Below are 19,829 nucleotides of genomic sequence, written 5' to 3'. Positions count from 1 at the left end.
TTTATAGTATTATGTTATTTTTTTATGGTTTAGTTTTTTTAAAAGAATTTTTGAAATTTTGGTAATGTTTTTTTTTAGAGGTGGTGCTTTTATTTTTCACATATGTATGTATGTAGCTTAAGTATCGTATATCTGGTTGCATAGAACTTTGCAGTTCTGAAAAGCTGACAAATTCAAATTTAATCATATATTTGCGATATTTTTGCCGGAAATTTTGACTTTAAAAACTCAGGAAAATTCGAAAAAAAATATTTCTTAGCATTGGGCGTCGTTTGAGGAATCGTTTAAAAGAATCTATGGATAAGCGGCCGGCAGTTGCAGCCGTTTGACCAAAACGACTCAAAACTCATTTTTACTGAACAAATACCTTCCGGTACGTTATTGGTCCAACTGCCAAAATGGGATTGCAGGAAGCAAAAAGGACCTGTAATTTTGGTTTTATTTCAACGGTAAGAAAATGGTCTGGCCTGGCCTCATTGCAAAAGTACAAGCAAAATGGAGCGAAGGAATATTTTCGAATTTTTTATGAGCTCGGCAATGTCCCAGCCCGTTGAGGTGGCAGTGGAGCGCATTCGTACGGTGCGGGCTTCCTCGGCGGCGGTGGAGCTGTCGCAATCATTTGTCACAGAATCGGAGGCGCACCCGAAACGCCAGGCGGCGTGAGGTCTTTGCGGATGCCCGACTTTTGGAGCCTCCTTACGCCTGGTTGACCTCTATTTTAATCAGAAGAGCTTGATTTTCAAACTTTTTCAGATTTGTGTTTATCTAGAAACTCCTTCGTAGCCGCAAGGAAACCACACCACCGGCACACGAGCGGCTTTGGCAAAACTTTGCAATCAGCCTCATGGGCATCTTCAAAGCTCTTTTCACCTTATTCCAACCACCGCAGAAATCGCAACCCCAGCGTTATCGAGGCATGTCTTCCAATTTGAAGGGGCTGCGAAACTCGGTGGAGGCCAGTAATGGCTTATCCTTGCAAGTTCATCATCCTGGATGAGGATTATACACTCCCCTTTAACCCACAAGTGGGAATTAGGGGGAACCATGGTCAGGTATACAAAGGATAACTTCTGCTTCACAGACAGGCCATTTTTGATGCGGTGCATCCTTACGTTCGTTTTTTAGCTCTTCAAGAGACACTATTGTCTGCAATGGCACAATGTTGCTCGACGCAGCTGGAGGTTCCACATTCGGAGAGGCTGTGCCCTCTGTCGTATCAGAAGCTGTGTATTGTTCATTGGGACCCATCCTAATTCTGATCGACTTCGCGTTGGGCGTTGGTCTCGAGCGGAGATTTTTCGAGTTTAAAGGCGTCGAGTTAGCCTGCGGACCCCGAGAATGGGATGGAAAATCAGCCCCAAGACTGGGTTCCATATAAACATCTACATAAGTAGAACCTGATTCAAACCAAAAGTGTTAAGGTCTCTAATCGCTAAAAGGGATTACATAACCACGGAAATTACAACCAATAGCAGTAGCTGGAGCTACCAATCAAAGCGGTCCCCATCCACAAGCATGACGGATTACTGCAATTCATATGAATAATAAAGAATAAAAATTACATTTTACTTGTATCTTGTCGCTTGATTCGGTTTCTTAAATATATATCATATGCATCGTATGTATTTATAAGTGAGCGGATAAAAAAGAAGTATAACGAGAAGGAACGTTGTAAGTCGTTTCTGTGGACGCGACTCTACTTTTATACCCGCAACACTGTTCGACGGAATCGAACTTTTTTTTCCTCAAGGATCCAAACTGACTTTTTCTGATAGATATGGGACTTTAAAATTAGTTTAAAGAATTATGGTTTTTTTTCTATGGCAGAACTTTTTTTTTAAGAATTTTTAATTCTGGTATTTTTTTCTAAAGCTTTTTTCAGAGGTAGCGCTTCGTTTTTCCGCATAATTCTAGTATCTAACGTCTGGTTGTAAAGAACTTTGCTATTTTGAAAAGATAATTAAAACAGCTAGAAGTTAAGCCCAAACACTTTGTGATTTCACAATAGCGGTCCTTATCCAGTGATTTAACAAAATTTCTCATTAGTCCCAGCTTGTGAGAATATAAAGGAAACATAGTATTGTTTTCAAAACATTTTGTCTTCACGGTGGTCGGCACGGTCAGACACATTACCTTGCCAATTAAATATTGGGGAGCCCATGATATAGCTGGGGAAGAGCGACCCCAGCCGAAGAAGTGCATTTTATTAACTTTAAACTGGAAGCTGGAAGAATATATGATATTTGTTTGCTAGCAAACAGTTTTTGTATCTGAGTACTAGGCTTTAAATACAAATACTCTATAAATGTATCGATAGCTATTCAAATTTACGAAAAATACTGAAAATAAAATGGAAATAAAAGAAAATACTGATGTTTGTTTTTGTTCAACGGGCCCCAGAGACTTGAGTTAATGTACATATTTGATGTACACTAACAATCAATTTTTGGAAAGAAAATGTTTACGTAATTTTTTTTCAACCAAGGAAAATCGTCAAAATTTTTGCAGTTCAAAAGGTTGCTGAGATAAGATAATGTTGGGCAACATACACTTCTTGCTCAAATGTTCTATATTGCTATCGATAGTATTGGTACTGAACCCAATTTAATATTTTAAAAATATCTACAAAAATCCACAAAAAATATTTCCGTTTCTTAACGGATTCATATTTTAAATTTGTCATTTAAAGCAAGGAAAACGAACAAATTTTTGCATTCTTCTTTGTCGTTTCGAGGACGTTGTTATTTATCTTTTCTTATAAAAAAAAAAAAACAGAAAGATGGTTCCCCTTGACGAGTGAATTTGAAAAGTTTTGGTTTCAAATAGCTTGATTAATTGCTAAATGGATTATAGAAAAAGCATGATAACTGATTTTGGCAACGAGTTTTCGAAAAGCGAGCCACTGTGCGGCGACGATGTTCGTGAGAGCCAACTTGGGGCCAGCTTGGGCGGGGGCTTGTATCGTTTCGGCTCTCTGGCGCTGGCGCAAACTGAGTTTTGACGTTGACGCTGGCGGTCGGTTCGAAAACTACAATTCCGATTGTACCAGAAATTATATTGGGCGCGTTTTGAAAATACTTTAATCTGTGTGTGTTTCTGTGTAATTAGAGTGAGAAATAACCCAAAGCTAACCAAACCAGAGTTCTGCACATCACATCTCGCAAACGCAACGATAATTTGAAAAATGTAATAACCCAATGTAGTAACGTAATCCCAAAAAACCACAAACAAAAAAACCAGTTTTTCATTTGCCCAGCAATAACTAATATTGGAAGAGTGGGAAAATCGTAAACCAACAACAACAAAATAGTTGTATAAACTGACGGTTCAACTTCTGTGTCAGTCTCTCCCTCCAAAGATTTCTGAGAGTCGCTGCTCCGAGTCTGTGCTGCATGCTGGATCGCTGCGCCCGAGCCCCACCCAGAGCTAATTGTACAGTAAACAACTATGGGTACAGCATCAGGAATACGATCTTCTCTGTTGTTATTGTTAGACATGCTAATTTTGCACAATATACACTTCAACCACGCACTAGCAATAGCAACACTGGCCTGGCTATCATGAATTAGATTTTCTGTTAATTGTGACTCACACACTGTTCCTCCCAGTTGTCTCAGTCCCTCCCTTCGAGTGATATGTTTATTTGTTGACGAATAGTTATGTTCAGTATACTATTCAAGTAAAAGATGAAGTAAAAATTTATTAATTTATTTTACAATTTTCCAAATAAAAAAGAAGCCAAGGATTAATTTTTGTTTTTTTTTTTTTATTCTAGAAAGTGAATCTGAGATATAAAGATATACTTTTCCATTTATTCAGGCTCTTTTCAATGTGGGGATGATAGGTTGACCTGACACATTATGAAGGAGAATTTTAAATTAATTTTCAGACATTTTTTAAAATTTAAATGCGTACCAAGTCAATGGCAACTTCCAGTTCTTTGAGTAAAATAGAAGGGTGTGTAAATTCACACTCAATTATAACTCGCCGACCCCCTCCCCTAGGCCACATATTGAACCCGAATACTTTCTCTGATGTATCAATAGAGCCATTGGACGCTGACCTTCACGAGCATACACGACCAACAGCACCTGGAAATCCCTACAAACCTTACCCAATAGCTTTGGCATTGAATTCGCCAACAACCGCCGTTCGGGCTGCTAGGCAACCCCTAACAACAACTACCCCAAAGCCAATGCCTAACAAAAGTTGCATGTTACAGTCTGAAACAATACCCTATACTAGGGGTGTGGTGAGGGTCCAAATGAGGTCAACAAAACTACGACAAGAAAATGGAAAACAAATGCAAAGAAAATCGCAGTTTCCCTTCGCTGGGGGGAGTGGAGTCGGAGTCTCTGCTACGGCGCTGGGAAGTACAGTAGGCGCCTTCTCCATGCATACACAGACATGTACATACATACATACATACATACATACATACAAACTACATACAATATATGCATTTCTGGCTGTCTCTCTCTCCCTCTCTGTCCCGTAACCAGTTTGCCAGTTGTGCATATCAATGCAAGTGAGGGGGAGGCCACGCATGAGGAGAAGGCGGCTGTGAAAAACACGTTTCGTAGTGTTGCATTTTTCAATCGCCCAAGTTGGATATGATAGTGTTCTCTTGGCCAGTCTCCACTGTGGGCAGGAAACTGGAAATGGGGCTTAATTAAAAAAATTAACTTAAAGTCTCTCAGCATTAATAGCATCTCTCCGCGTTGCATGCATGGGGCCAAAGAAACGACAGAACCAAAACAAAACGAAGAATGCAGAAGTCATTGACCCAAAGACAGACAGACCAGTTATAGGGCTGCCTGGCTCAGTGCAGAGCGAAGAACTTCGAGAAAGTCCCTGCAGAGCCTGAAAGCGAAACGAGGTTAACTCACACTGCCGGCCGAAATGTTGTGCTCTTTCTGAGGGCACGCAAGCGCAATACAGGTGTGGCTGCAGCTCTTCAAGACTTTACCGTCTCTTAGCCAACTCCTCTCTTCGCACTTCTCTCGCTCTCTCTCGGAACGAGTTTAGCTTGGCCGTTTTGTTTACATTTTTTCCTCCCTCCGCTGCTTCGTGGCTTGTTGCGTGTTTTGTTTGGCTTCATCTTTTCGGGCTTTCTTCGTGTATGTAAACGCCGTCAACGAAACTTGTTTTTATTTTTTTCCTCAGGGGCCAAGAACGTGGAACATTCGTTACCAAGGCAGAACACGCAAAACAGTTACCTGGAGGCATTCCACCGCTATAGAGTCAGTCGAGGACCAACAATTCGTTGGGAGTAATCATTCGAGCTGTTTGTTGGGACTTTGCTATAGAGGTACTCGTGTTATGGGCATATGACCATATCAAGTGCTTAGGCATACTATAACTACATATATAAAGATTAAGACTGTAGTTTGCCCAGTACCGAAACTCACCCCCTTCCCAGTTGCATTTTCTCGGCACTCACTGCAAAAATTAGACACTTTAGAATCAGTTATATTAAGTAAAGCATATTATCCAAAAGAATCTGCCAAAGTTCCTATAACTGACGCTAAAATGTTGACTATCCCGAAAACCTCCCCATCCGCAGAGAAAGTTATGAGTGACGTGACCCTTTAGAAGATTGAGTTTATCTGAGCCTCCAGGCGGGGAGTTTAATTGTTGTTTATGGGGTTACACATTGCGGGGTTAACTAGCACAACATACCCTGGCCTGGCCCCTCTTCAATCCATTCCCCTCCGTGTACGTGCCTCTAGCTCTTTTTGGACTTTTGTGTTTTGTTCTTTGTGTGATGCAATTAGCTTCAATCAATGGGGGTACGTACTGACGGCTGAACCATGGAGAGAGCCAATTGTTGGCTATGAACATGTTTCGACAAATCCCCTAGCGGAGTTGTACATACACATATATGTACATACATATATTAACACATATAGAATAGGAAAGGTGTTCAATGGAGGTGACAATCGAGTGCATTGTTGTGGTTCCATTGTTGGTCATTAATCAATTAGGTATGTAATGGAATTATAGATTGAGTGTCATAAGAGCACGACAGATGTGGCTAGTTATCTTTAAATATTTATAAGCTTTTGACGCGGAGCTCACGTATGTGGGTTGCTCGCGATCTTAGCTCGACTTTGGTATGCATCTGAGCACCCCAGAGGCGATCAAAATCAAACCCCACCCAAAATCCCACACACACCCAAACAGATGACATCATTGAGGAATCCATCAGTCTATATATATCTATCTATCTATCTATCTATCTGCCCTTAAACAATGTTGGCTACAACTCATTACGATGTGGATGAGTTTCATGTGGGAAACCTTCGACCACCAATTGACACAAATTCACAATCGACACTAGATTCCGTTTACTGTTTTGCACGCTCCACCGAGCACCACCCATTACTTAGAATCCAATAACAAGTAACCCAGAGACGGGCGCCAAATATGGCCATAAAGCCCCGACTCAAACTCAAACTGAACATTAAAGCATAAAACGAACTGAAGAAACCGTTTCCTCTATAGGTCGCCAACTTTAAAGACGAGATCAGAAAAATGAGTTACTTACGATCGATAGGTACTTATGTACACTCATACCTACACATATATAGTATATACATATACATATAACCGCAGTTCGAGTACTGCATCCAAGTTTTTCTCTAAGCTGAGCAAATGTGAAATTTCGAAACTTTTCATATATTTAATTGACTTGCTTAATTAATTAATTGATTTATTGCCTGTAGAAATATCACGCGTGGAAATGTCGCCGGCAGATGACAACTCCTTTGCCACCACGAGTGGCAACAAAAAGGCCACCTACACTCTCATATGCATCAAAGTTGTGGAGCTGGTAAGTGCAACATACTGCTTTCTGAAATAGTCTAAAGTCTATCATTGATTGCTTATTAATATTATACAAGTTGGTTAATCTGTCTTACAAATACCATCAATTGTTTAATTGAAAATATTAATTGAATTTGTTTTATGCACGTTTAGGATTGGTTAATTAAATAAAAATTCCTCTTTAAAAAATGTTAAATTACTCTATGTTAATACTAACTGCGACTCGCATATTCTCACAGTGCCTGTTAATATGCTGCCTTGGTCTGATCGACGAGCCGGCCACCAACTCCCACCTGCGAGTGTTCGTCACGCCCCGTGTGATGGCACTCTGCTATGTGACCTTTGGAGCCCTGACCATCTACACGGCGATCTATCTAATTATGGCTCTTGTCGGTGATCAGTGAGTGTATAAGGAGGATTGTCGCAAAGCACACATGTACTAAAACTGTCTCCATCCCTAGGACACCCTGGCGCACGGCTACGTTGTGGTCTCTGGTGGGATTCTGTCTGTATGTGGCCGTGACGGCTCTACTCTTCCGTGACTGGTCGACCACCAAGGATCGCAACTACTGGCACCCGAACATGCATCGTCTGGACCTGGTGATGGCCTCAGCCTCCATTGCTTTGGTCACTTCCCTGGTCTATCTACTGGACATACTGCTCACCATCCGCTTCGGCGTCCATGGCGATCTGGAATGACAGGGCGACTTGCGTCGACTGTTATATTTATAGCTCCATCATAGTCGTAAGCCCCATCTCTTTGACCTGCTACCCAGTAAATTGTAACCCCACGAAATCTGTAAAAAGAAAAGAAACATCAGAATTGCCATCATCGAAAAAAAAATGTACAAAAAGAAGTCCACGGAAGTTGAAAGATTGTTTAAGCATCGCCTGCACCCCGTTTTGTTTTCTTTTTAAGCCTCCACGAACGTTTTCTCTAATCCAGCTAACATTTAAGAAACGACACAAATAAATTGTTGCATGAGAGATTATTTGTTCCAAGAAACTTTAGTTACGATTTCTGAAAATCTATCCGGAGATTGCCGACAGGATGTTTGAGATCTGCGCATTGCTTTCTTCAAAAGGGAAAATATTAAATTTAAAAAAAATGTCGTTCCTCTTAATATTTTACTGATCAAATTAATTATTATATACATACAACTTGAAACATTAACGACACAAAAATACGGTTTTTCAACTATGGTTCTTAACAAGCTTGACTGGTGGCAATATTTCCGATGCGAATAATTCGTTTGGTTCCCAAAATGGAAAATCACTTGGACTGGGTGAAATATTTCTCAATGTCCTGATCGTTGCTGATCATCTGCAGGCCATGAAAGGTCTCCTTAATGTAGCATTTGCAAGCATCTCCATCACCTGGGGAAGCACAAGTATATGCTTAATTATAGGGTACATATGTGCAGAAATGTGTATCAAGGTTAAGGTCTCACCTAAACTGCCATCGCAGATGCGGCTAGTGATCAGTTTGGCCAGGGCCTTGAACAGCTCCTTGGTGGCTATTTTGCGCTTGTAGTAGGGATTGAGCCAGTGCACCACATTCTTGCTGACATCGTTCTTCTGCTGCTTCACTGGCGGCTTCTGGTCTTTTCTCTCCGGTTGTGTCGACTCCCCTTGGTCTCTTTTCTCGGAGATAATCTCTTTTGGCCCTCTTCGCTGGGATGTGGCTTCCTTGGACTCTTTTCCCCTAGCTGTTGGCTCTTTGTTTATTTCTTGGCTTTCTCTTGTGCACTTCTTTTCCACTTTTATTTCCGTTTCGGGTGCTATCTTGTCTTTTCCCTCTGATGTCGCCATCTCTGGCCTCCGTAGCTCTGAAGTCGACCCCCCACTCTTCGATATACTTTCCATTGCGTCTTTTGTTTGGGTTTGCTCCAGCATTTGTTTGGCCGTCATAAAGCCAAGGATATTCGTTTTGCTTTCCAGTTTCTCCAGCTTCTCTTCGAGAATTTGTCGAGCCGTCTTGAAGGCAGTCAGTGCTTGTTCCCTTTCCTCCTTCGAAGCAAACAGAGGCAGAGAGGTGGGAGCGGCTTTGTGTGGCTTCTTCTCTTTGGTCAGCTGATGGGAGACGCGTTTTCTGCGATGGGTATCAAAGGTGCCATCGCCATTGGACATCAGATTCAACTCTCTATCGCCAACGATGCTTTTTGGTTCGGCCCCAGACTCGGGACTCTCCTGTTCCATTTTTTCCTCTGAACTGTTGTCAGAACTCTTCTCCTTTTCTTCCTTCGGCCCTGGTTCTTGTTTCACAGTCACAGGCTCTTGCAGTGGATCCTCTGCACCGTCTGCACCTTCCTCGAGCGGTTCCTCTTTTACCTCCTTCTTGAAGTAGCTGGCAATGGAGGTCTGCGTTGTGTTCTCCTGTTTGAAGCCCTTTCTCTCCTTCAGAGCTTTGGGTGTCTCCTTGAGGCTCTGCGGCTTTTGCTCCTCCAGTTCTTTCAGTTTCCGCTCGAAGTAGGCCACACTGCCGCCAGTCCAGGCACCCTTTGCGCTGGTCTGAGGCTTGGGCACATAGTCAGCCAGCAGGGGCATTAGTTTGGTCTTCGCAGTCAGCTGCTTAATGACGGATATCTGTGGGTGAATAAGCGTAGGTATTAAGGATATCCAGGGGAATAGCAAGACCAACACCCCAACCTGCTTCACCAAAGCATGCCGATACATGTTCGCCACCTTCTGCTGCCGGAACACCTCGTACTCCATCTCCACGGCTATGGCCTCATAATCGTTGTACCGGAGGGCGCTCCGGGGCTGCTGTTCCTCGTCCTCCTGGCACTTCTCCACATTCGCCTTAAGGGCCTCGATGATGGCCGTGAGGTACTTCTCCCTTTGGGTGGCCTGGAGGCCAGCGATTTTCTTATCCGTGGCATCGGCCTGACGCACGCGAGAAATTTGTGCACACTTCTCCTGTTCCAGCTGCCGGGCGGCACTGATTTGTTTGCGCAGCTTAAACTGCTGCTGTATGAAGTCCGCTGTTTCCTTCTTGGCCCGCTTGGCCATCGACGAGTGGCTCTGGCCGGAATCGTCATCGGAGCCGGACTCACCGGCGGCATAGTCCTGGGCTGCACGCTTGACACCCGCACGGCCCCCTGGACAGGCACAAGGAGGAGGAGAGAGATTAGAATAAAAGGTGCTCAGTCAATTGAATGGTCGCCTCACCTTCATATAGATCCGCGCAGTCCTGCAGGGAAATGTGCGACTTGAAGGCGTCATCCATGCACAGGCGGTGGAACATCTCCAGGGCCTTCTCCGCGTTCTTGGGCCGCTTGCAGACATCGCACTGTCCGTTGCAGTGCGGCGCAGGATCCCCAAAGAAGTCCGCAAACAGTTTGTGCCTGCAGCTCGTATGCTCGCAAAATTCGGAGATCTTCTCAAACTGTTTCAGCGCCCTTTCCGTGAGCAGTTCCTTGTCGCCTCTTCCACGCGCTCGATGGACATCGTTCTGGAGCAGAAATCGAATGCTGCGCACATCCTCCCGGCCGTAGTAGAGCCGGCAGTAGGACTGTAGTCCATCGCGACCAGCTCGCCCGGACTCCTGGTAGTAGGCGGCCACATTCTGCGGTACATCCCAGTGGATCACGAAACGAACAGTGGCCTTGTCCACGCCCATGCCAAAGCTGTTGGTGGCGCAGATGATGGGCTGGTCGCCCCGCATCCAAGCCTCCTGCACGCCCGTACGCTCTGCGGTCTTCAGGCCAGCATGATAAGCCACGGCGCCAATGCCCTGCTTGGACACACCCACAGCCACACGCTCCACCTGATCTCGGGTGCGACAGTAGATGATGCCGCACCCACGCTGTGGCTTGGGCATGGCTTTGAACTCCTTGGCATCCCCCAGACAGTGCTGTGCAAAGTCGGCCAGGTGCTGAAAGTCGTCCTCGATGGAGTTTTTGTAGACGATGTCGTAGAAGAGATTCTTCCGGAAGCTGGGCGTACTGAATTGGGCCACGGGCTGGTGCAGACGCAGCTGCTTGTAGATGTCCTCGCGTACCTCTCTGGAGGCGGTGGCCGTGAGGGCCAGCCAGACGATGTCCGGGTACTTGGACCGCAGCTCCCCCAGCTTGAGGTAGTCGGGTCGGAAGTCGTGGCCCCACTGGCTGACACAGTGCGCCTCGTCCACGGCAAAGTAGGCCAGCTTCTTGTGCTTGTGGAGGGTTTGCAGCAGCTCCTGAAAGAACTTGGTAGCCGCCTGTTCGGGTGTGATGTAGAGGAACTTGAGGTTGGTCTTGACTGCGCGCAGATCCATGATGACCCTGTCCCTCTCCTTGAGTGTCATCTTGGAGTTGAGGGAATCGGCGGGCACTTTCAGCTTTGTCAGGTGATCGATCTGATCCTTGATGAGGGCCAATAAGGGCGAAAAAACAATCGTTAGCTGGTTCTCGCACATGAGCCCGGGCAGCTGGAAGCACAGCGACTTGCCCGAACCCGTGGGCATCGATACATACACATCCTGCTTCTCTATTTTGGGAGTGTGGGCGGATTAATGATGCACTCCAGTCCTCGGATAAATTCTCTGCTACTCACTTTTCACGGCGCATCTGATGGCCTTCTCCTGCAGCTCCGACTTGAACTTGGTGTGCCCAAAGTGCTTCCTGAGCGCCTCGTACATGGCGCTCTCTTGCGTCATCGCTGATATTTGGGTATTCCTGCGTTTTTATTCAAACAACATGTTTTTTTTTTTGCACAAAACAAAGTAGTTGCCGCCAAGACAGCTGGCTAGGGATGGCAAAAGCAATCAGATGGCTGCCGATAGTTATGCCAAATTATGGGTATTCCAGAAAATGCTCAGGATTGAACTTAGCTTAATTATATTAAAGCAGTTCGGCAATAAACATGGGAGAATCGGCTAATTGTTAGACCGCCGAACTCTAGTACTCAAACAAGATACAATTTTTTTGGTTTTTCGCAAAAAAAGGTTTAAGATTTCTAGCCACATGTAGCCGTGCAGCAGGTCCCTTAGGTCCCTAGCAACATTTGAAAGTCCTTGCAACAGTAAAGACGAGCATATTATAGCCAGAAAATTTTGAAATGGTATCACAACATTTTTCGCTCTCAATTTGAGGTGGTTTTTCAAAATTTTCTCTCTTTTCAGAGGTGAAGAGAGCGTTTTCGTGGTGACTTTTCGTGGTGTGAGAAACATGTATATTACGGGAACGCGTAGCAACAATGAATCTCGCGCCCCAAATGCTTACAGAAAATTTCGAACGATTTGATTGGCTGAAAGTTGAAAACGCGTAAGGTAAACCGTTACTTGTGTAACGGATTTTATATCGAAAAGTATTTTTTGGGTACAAAAAGAAGTCGGGTCTGGCGTGGATTTATATGGCCAAATGAAATTGGCGGACTCTCAAGATAAATATAAATGTACGATTCTCAAATTTAACAAGATCCCACTTCAATACCTAACTTTCTCTGATCACATAAATAAATTTTTCTAAAAACAGGAACGCTAGATTGGGCTCATTTTTTAACCAAACAATTGTTTATCAAATACATGTAAAACCTAAGCCAGCTTAAAATAATAGTAAAAATAGTCCGTGGAGGGAGGAAATTCTCCGAATCTCTCCAGATTGTAGCTGTTGAAAGCACGCATGAAAGAAAATAAATTCCCTTTTACCAAAATATACTGAAACTGTACCAAAATTTTAACCATTTTTCATTGGTTGGTGCTGTTTTTTGGGACATTATACTCTTTTGGGAATTTATATTCTAAATGTTGCTAGGACATTTTTATGTTGCTCGGCCACATGCTGGTAGAAATCAAGTGTTGTGAAGACAGTCCGGGAAAAATACGCGAGTCTGATACAAATTATTACCGTCGAAATTTAAAAATGATTATTTTTTAAAATTACGGGTTTTATTTGGAATGAAGATTCATTGTTGCGTCATTTCTACGCGTTTCCGTAAGATACATTTGATTTGTATGGGAAAAACTTCAGCAGCATGTGGAAATGAAGAGGCAGCATTGTTGTGCAACTTTGGCACGGGATGAGCAACAATCTGCATACCTTGGGAAAATGGATACTATGAACTTGTGATATTGTTTGTAATTTCAGGCTCCAATTAATGCAGAAACTACTCAGTCTCTGTTTTAAAGATATTAACGAAATTTTGCAGCTCACGGGCTCCAATAATAGGTATCAGAACCAGGATAAATGTATATATAAAACGCAAACATGTGCATTTATAGGTAACAAATATGGCAATATGGGAGCTTGGAACAAAATATTTAACATCAATTAAAAGAAATAAAGTATACAAAAGTACATACGCATAGAACATTCAACGTTGAATGTTTTGAAAAAAACAATCGATACTATCGTGACAGTATCGGGCTCAAATAATTATTAAAAAACCATTGAAATCTTTTAGAAACTTTTACATTGTAAAAATTAGATGCCACCTGTCGATTTGTTTACAAATTTGTCTTCGTATTTTATAGCAGACAATCCAAACATATCAAAAGCGCAACGACTGCAGCTCGATACTGTCATGATAGTCTCAAAACCGTCGATAGTAGAGGCTATCAGTAAAATATCGATACTATCGATAGTGCCCTCGATGGTTTGACACCTCTAACTTACCATCTTCAGGTGGCTCACAATTCAAACGCAGAAATGAGTCCGGAGAGCGTTTTGAGTGCTCTCTTTCGACTGGGTCATGACAAGGTATCAGTATTAAGACGGCCAAACTTTTTTTAAGGCCCTCGTAAGGACCTCACCATAGCCCCGATGGACTAAATATACCATGTGTGCGTGAGAGCACAAAATCCCCCACGGTGAGTTATGTGGTGAGGTGGGTTTTTTCCTTGAAAGCTCTGGATTTTGTGACGTCATACTTCACACCTCATACCCTTATCCTTGCGGCGGAAATGAGTCCGGAGAGCGTTTCAAAATTTGCTCTCTTTTCAGAGGTGAAGAGAGCGCTTCGTGGTGACTTTTCGTGGTGTGAGAAACATGTATCTTACGGGAACGCGTATGGAATGACGCAACAATGAATCTTCATTCCATACACTTGATATGGGAAAAAATTCAGCAACATTATCACAACAATTTTCGCCGCGAACCATGAAACAACAAGATATTGTCGAATTTTTTTCTGAATTCAGAAAAGTCCGCTGATGTACCACAAAAATATCCAACTATCCGGCCCGAAAATATCCAGTGATAATTTTTAAAATCATAAATAATAAAAACGCACGTCGTGATCTTGAAAAGCTAAAGAAAGTGAGATGATATTTCCTTCGATCGGGTTATGATAAGTTCTCTTGGTGTTGTCGGTGTCGGTATTTTGTGATAATCTGTTGCACTTTTGAGGTTGATTTGAGGCACACAAAAAACAAGATACAACAACAGTGAGAAGGTCGCCGGTAAACAGCAACAAAGTAAACGCGATGCATTAGTGTGAGTGTGAGTGTTTTGTGTGTGCGTGTGTGGGGGTGTCAGCGTTTGCCCGAAAATATTTACCGTTCAAACAACAGCAAAAGCCGGCAAAAGAGTCGCTCTCTCTCTCTCGTTGTATCGGTTGTACTCCCGCTGTGCAAATTGCTCCCCGCCGCCACGCACTATTGTGATAAGCTTTTTCCGGGTTAAAAACAAAAAAAGCAACAACATGTGTGCCCCCATACAAAAAACACCTCAGCAGCAACAATGTCCGCCCTGCAAAAGAAGACCAGCAACAAACGCCCTCCTCGTGATACTCAGCTTCGTCCTGGTCCTGCTCCTGCCCAACCACCCAGTGACGGCCCAGGAGGGCATCGCCCCCGTCTCACCACAGGTGGCCGCTCTTGCAGCCCCGAGTCCCGCTGCCGTGGGCGCCGCCCCCTCCATCCTCGATCAGTTCAGCCCCAATTGCAGTGCCGTGACGCACATCTTCCAGGGTAGGGGTATCGATGCCAATGAGATACCGCAAAAACCAAGTAACGGTAAGTGTTGTGGAGAAGGGACTTTCTTTATTTGCGCAGGGGAAAAAATTGGAAAACTATAAACTTGGGAAAATTCGGTTTTAATATTTAAGATCTGAGCCCATTGGTTCATTGGTATTTGAAATCATTAAATGAAACTAATAGAATGTCATTTCTAATAAAAATCTACATAGAGTCCTTAAAATTCATTCACTCCTACGAATTATCAAACATTTCATAACATTGCCAAACCTCGAAAGATAAGAAAAGAAGCCCCGAAGACAGAAAAGACAGAAAAGAGCAAAGAACAAAGGGAACTTTGAATTGGGCGATCCCATGATTCATGCCGCGTCTGCAGCAGCCGTACTCCGCCTCTCGCCTCCCGGCCGAGGAAATGAAATTCCACGCAAATCAACTCGAAAAAGATTCAACAGAGGGAGAGGAGAAGCATCCGAATACCTTTACAGCCCGTGGCGATGAGCGATGAGAGGGAAGAGCAGAGCAGAATTCCCCGACGGAGAGCGCTGTGTCCAGTCGGCGGGGCTGTTGGCGCATGCGTGACTGCCCATTCTTCTCCACTCCACCCCACACCTTCTCCTTCGCTCTTCACAGCAAAGGGTTCCAGTTTCCAAGACCAGTCCAAAGCAGAGCTGAAAAATCTCGAGAAATTCCTTTTCGATCGAAAAACAAGAATGAAGCGCGGGTTAGGAGACCGAAGCCTCCGATACCCTTGAATATGCTGATATATATACACTGATATTTTCTACAAATGTGTTTAAGTACATGGATATGACTATACGTACATTAATGTACATATGTATGATATTGATTTCCGATCACTAGTATTTCTATATTTAAAGTCACATATGTATGTTCCATCTCTTCTCTGCAAACTGAATGTCAGGGGAAGTAAAATCAAATAAGAATGGGTATAAAAAGCAGCAGGGAGCAGAAATATATGTACCACACTTGAAAGGAAAACGGCTCTTCTCTTTTGGTAGTGCGAGAGCAAGGAGGTTGTCACACCGCTTTTACAAGCTGTTCTTGTTACTCGAAGAAGAAACAGCCCATCAGGGAAGGCAGGAAGGAGTAGGCCTAGTAGGAGACCCAGGCCTAGTATTATTAGGGACCTACCTTCCATGGTTTCGATCCGCCTGTGGCTTTTACTTAATTTGTATAAATCCTGAATTAATCACGCTTAATTGCAATGACTCTCGCTCTTTCGTTCTCCCGCTCTCTTGTGCACTTCTCTGATCTCTTCTCTCGTCTCCTGCCCTGTCCCCCTTCCTCTTCCTTTTTCATTCGCCTTGTTTGATTTGCGGCCAGGTAAACTGTTGCAGCCTCTGCCACTCTCCCTCTCTCTCTCTCTATCTCTGTCTCTCTCTCTGCCCGTTTACCTGAGTGTTGCTTTTGTTTATTTTTGGTTTTCAGCATTTCTTGATTTGCTTTTATACCCTGTACTCGAAGACTACTCACTCAGAGGGGTATATTGTAGTAAATATGTACATACTCGTATATTCGTGGGATGTATGGGAACGGCCACAGGTACACAGTTACAAAGAAGAACATATGTATGTACAATGTGTAAGCATAATATGAATTTAAGTTCGAAATTCGAAATTCCTGTCTCCAATATTTGTGCATTATTGGTATGAATCTTATTCGAGGGTATCTGATAGCCCGAATGCTAGTCTCCATTTTTTCCTTCTTTTATCTTTTGGTCAAATGCATTGCGTTTTCGTTCATAATTTCATGGAAATGCATTGGGGAAGGGGCACTGCTCTCGGAGGGGAGCAGCAGCGCTACAGGTAGAGAAGTGGAAGAGTGGAGTTGGGAGATGGTCAGTGTTCTCTTGCGTTCTCTTTTGTGTTTGGTCTTTGATATTAATCAAGGTGTCATTGAAATCGTTTAAATTATGCAGTTTGGGGTTTTTATACATACATACATACATATGTGTGTGTATACTCACATACATGTGTATGTATGTACGGGCTCTGTGTCGGTATTTCTTATGTGAACCTCTTGCTATCTGTCGTCCTCTCATTCTCTCCCTCTCTCATTCACAATATCAATAACTTATCCAAACAGCCTCTGCTCTTTCTACTCTTTTCTCTTTCGCTTCTTTCTTCATGCGCGCTGTGAGTCATAAATCTCACAATCGACAGAGGGCGCTGGCTGTCTGCTCCACTAACTGATTCTCTTCTTCCCACCGTAACCCCGTTCTTCTGATAAGCGCCAGCGTTTAGATACAGTCCCTCCCGACGTGGACCCGTTCCCAGGCCTAACTGTGTAACTTTTCCCTTGCAGTTGCTCGTATTGCTCGTATGTAGGTTAGTTTTACTTGTGAAGCTGTGTACGTAATACTTCTCGTGGGGGCAGATAAGGCAATATTTCCATTTCCGATAAGTAAAAAAAAGGCCGAGCATTGAGCGCAGACCTTTTGGGGCCGCTATATTGTCTGAGGGAAGTTATTGGAAATTTCTAGCAAAAATTTCAAGTTTTTAGAGTCTAAAATTTAGCCTGTCAGCGAGAGTGCTTTGAACTGCTTAGTTCGGAGGAATGTGCAACATTTTCCACTTCTTTTTCCGTCTGGGGCATTCCCTGGCTCTCATGCAACCATGCAGCATGGAGCATGGGGCAACCAACTGCCTGACTGACACCTTCCATGCAGCGGCGGCAGACACAACAGCTGCCACTTAAACGCTTCATTAAAGTTGCACTTCCTGTGGCACATCAAAAAGCTCTCTCCTGACCAAGCTGCCTCATCCTTCCTCTCCCTCTCCCTCTACCTCATCATCATCAGTGGTAGGCAGGCACTTAGCTGAAATTGTTTGCACAATTTAAACAGTTCACAAAACATTAAATCGTTAAAAATAATATCAGCGGAGAAGAAGGAGACGGAGCTCTCTCTCTCTCTCTCTTTCTGTCCCTGTCCCTGTCTCTGGCTTTGCCAAAAGAAATTTGCAGTGAAGCTGAAGCCAAATTCAGTGACTGCGACTGCGATTGCGGCTGCTCCATTTTGTTGGCGTCTCCGCTGGAGCCCCGACTGCTTTTCTCAGAGGGCCCAGCGAAGTGGTTGCCTGTTGTTGTTGCTGGAGCGACAGTTGGCAGTGGCAGTGGCCAAGGCAGTCGCCGCATGACTATTAATCATTTTCCAGAGACCAAAACCCAGTGAGAGATACTCGTTCCTCTACACCTCTTTCGATGTGCCTTTTTCTGCATTGTCGCATTCCATGGCCGTGTAAGAGGGAGGCTGGCAAACGTCTACATACATTACATATCAGGATCGTCATGTGTAGGATATGTGTAGACACATTGCCGACCATTTGGTTAACCGAAATTTAAGCAATCTTGGATGATATTTCAAGATCCTACGATCTATTGCACTTAAGTATGAATCTCCATTACTTAATGTGCCATAATTACAAATTCCTAGCCCAAATAATTATCAAACATCTGAAGTATTTCGCCCACAAAGTCATCACTTGGCAGGCAGTCTTTTGCCCTCCTCCAGATCCAGACACTCTGGCTCTGGACCAGAGAACGAGAAGGCAGTGCGAAGTCCGAAGCCTGATCTGGCAATTAGCTGACAGAAATGGGTATATACAACGAGTGTGTATCCCTCAAAAGGAACGATGAGGCTGTGACAACAAAAGGCAAAACGTCAGCGAAATTTCAATCGCTGAATCATGCTCATGAAAGAGAACACATACAAAATGTACACACATACATATGTACATATGTATGTATGTAGTCATGGCATACTCTTAGATCGAGTATGGTTCGATGGTTAGATGGATGGAGTAAGTAAGGGATAAAATGAATGAAAACGAAACCAGAACGATCATCTCCCTTCCATCTCTGTCTCTCTGGGCAACAAAATAATTGCTGGCAAGTGTCGGCGGAGGATACCAAAAATAGAGGTAGCGCTCGAAGAAGATTCCCAGACCCAGACGAAGACCCAGAAACATTCCCAGAGTCATTCCTAGGAGCCTCAGCGGGTCAAGCGTGGCCACTTTATTGAGTGAAGATGCCTGTGTGGTCTCAACTCTGCCTCTTGCCCGACTCTCTCTCTCTCTCTATCTTTCTATCCCTCTGGTTCTCTCTCTGTCTCGAGCAACCAACTCCTTAAACAAGTTCTTGCGTGCATGCATTCCATTTTCCATTCCAGTGGAACAGAGAGTCCGAGCAATGAGTTTCATACATATATGGACAGCGCTGGTGGAATGCCTTTTCGGGAGTCGAGTCGGGAGTACAGCCTCAGAGTGGATGGGGGAGGAGCAGTTTTAGCATTTTGTTGTTAGCTAATTTAATGCGGTTTTAGGCTATGGCTATTGCTGCCCCTAACCTAACACCTTCCTGCCTGGAAAGGATATGCCACACATTCCAAAAGCGATCTCAGACTGTGCCTTTTCTCACGTTCCGTTTATGCTTTTCAGAGTAATCTGCAGAGTGCGTACATGCCGTAGATGGTAATTACATACATACATACATAAACCTCGGCACAGGCACAGGCACAGCAATTAGCCACGCCTCCGAAACGGCAGCTCCAAATAACAATTACATTTAACATGTTTATTAATAAGCAACATAGCAAAAAGTGTGGGGAAGGGCTTGGGCTTGGGCCTGGGCTTTGGCGGCTCCATTAGACCCCCGCGCCACTCCAAAAAAGAGGAGAAGATAATTAAGTAGTTAGCCAGCCAGCCAGTGGGCCGTAGATGAAGTTGTAGTGTAGAAGTGCCCCAAGACCTGACCTCCCTCCTGCTTCCTGGCCCACTTTTGGGGTCTCGTCTCGTCTCGAGCAAATGAAGCATTAAATCGTGCAAACAAAAAGGCGAAACTTACGAAACTCTGAGAGCCGCAACAAAACAAAGTTATAGTAAATGCCGACTCCAGATAATAATAGTCAGCAAAGTGCCCAAGAGGGTGGGGAGGGCAGTGGCAGGGGGTCGGCCAGCATTTACATAATGAGCATGTTGTGGGTTAAGACTCTTCTCTTACACTTATCTTCCCTCCTACGATCCGACCCGGGAAACTGCCACGAAAGAAAAGGTTTGCAATTGATTAAGCAGACCAAAAGAAGCTT

At 43.9% G+C, this 19,829-nt stretch overlaps 3 protein-coding genes across 4 annotated transcripts in view; 2 read left to right on the top strand and 1 right to left on the bottom strand.

The window, feature by feature from the left end:
• The first annotated feature begins 2,989 nt into the window (after positions 1-2,989).
• On the top strand, positions 2,990-7,815 carry LOC111066720. 2 transcript variants are annotated; one of them, XM_022355543.2, is made up of 4 exons: positions 2,990-3,186; positions 6,729-6,835; positions 7,068-7,228; positions 7,290-7,815. In XM_022355543.2, exons 2-4 carry the CDS (start codon positions 6,746-6,748, stop codon positions 7,525-7,527), a joined length of 489 nt encoding a protein of 162 aa, XP_022211235.1. In that variant the 5' UTR covers positions 2,990-3,186; positions 6,729-6,745; the 3' UTR covers positions 7,528-7,815. The 2 variants fall into 2 exon arrangements, with proteins under 2 accessions (XP_022211235.1, XP_022211234.1); XM_022355542.2 differs by lacking the exon at positions 2,990-3,186 and adding an exon at positions 6,508-6,559.
• A 122-nt stretch (positions 7,816-7,937) lies between these two features.
• On the bottom strand, positions 7,938-11,557 carry LOC111066718 (ATP-dependent DNA helicase Q5). Its single transcript, XM_022355539.2, has 5 exons — positions 11,365-11,557; positions 10,000-11,298; positions 9,478-9,929; positions 8,280-9,414; positions 7,938-8,205 (listed from the first exon to the last, which is right to left on the bottom strand). The coding sequence occupies exons 1-5, from the start codon at positions 11,465-11,467 to the stop codon at positions 8,102-8,104; spliced, it is 3,093 nt and encodes a 1,030-aa protein (XP_022211231.2). The 5' UTR covers positions 11,468-11,557; the 3' UTR covers positions 7,938-8,101.
• Positions 11,558-13,881: 2,324 nt separating this feature from the next.
• The window catches only part of LOC111066756 (glypican-6), a 37,699-nt gene continuing 31,751 nt past the window's right edge, over positions 13,882-19,829 (top strand). The window contains exon 1 of the mRNA XM_022355589.2: positions 13,882-14,764. Within this exon, the coding sequence (XP_022211281.2) occupies positions 14,452-14,764 (313 nt within the window). The 5' untranslated portion in view covers positions 13,882-14,451. The remainder of the gene's footprint in view (positions 14,765-19,829) is intronic.

This window comes from Drosophila obscura, unplaced genomic scaffold, assembly GCF_018151105.1.
Source record: "Drosophila obscura isolate BZ-5 IFL unplaced genomic scaffold, ASM1815110v1 contig_189, whole genome shotgun sequence".
Taxonomy (NCBI): Eukaryota; Metazoa; Arthropoda; class Insecta; order Diptera; family Drosophilidae; genus Drosophila; species Drosophila obscura.
The sequence above is the reverse complement of the archived record's forward strand: the minus strand, read 5'-3'. Positions and strand labels throughout refer to the sequence as shown.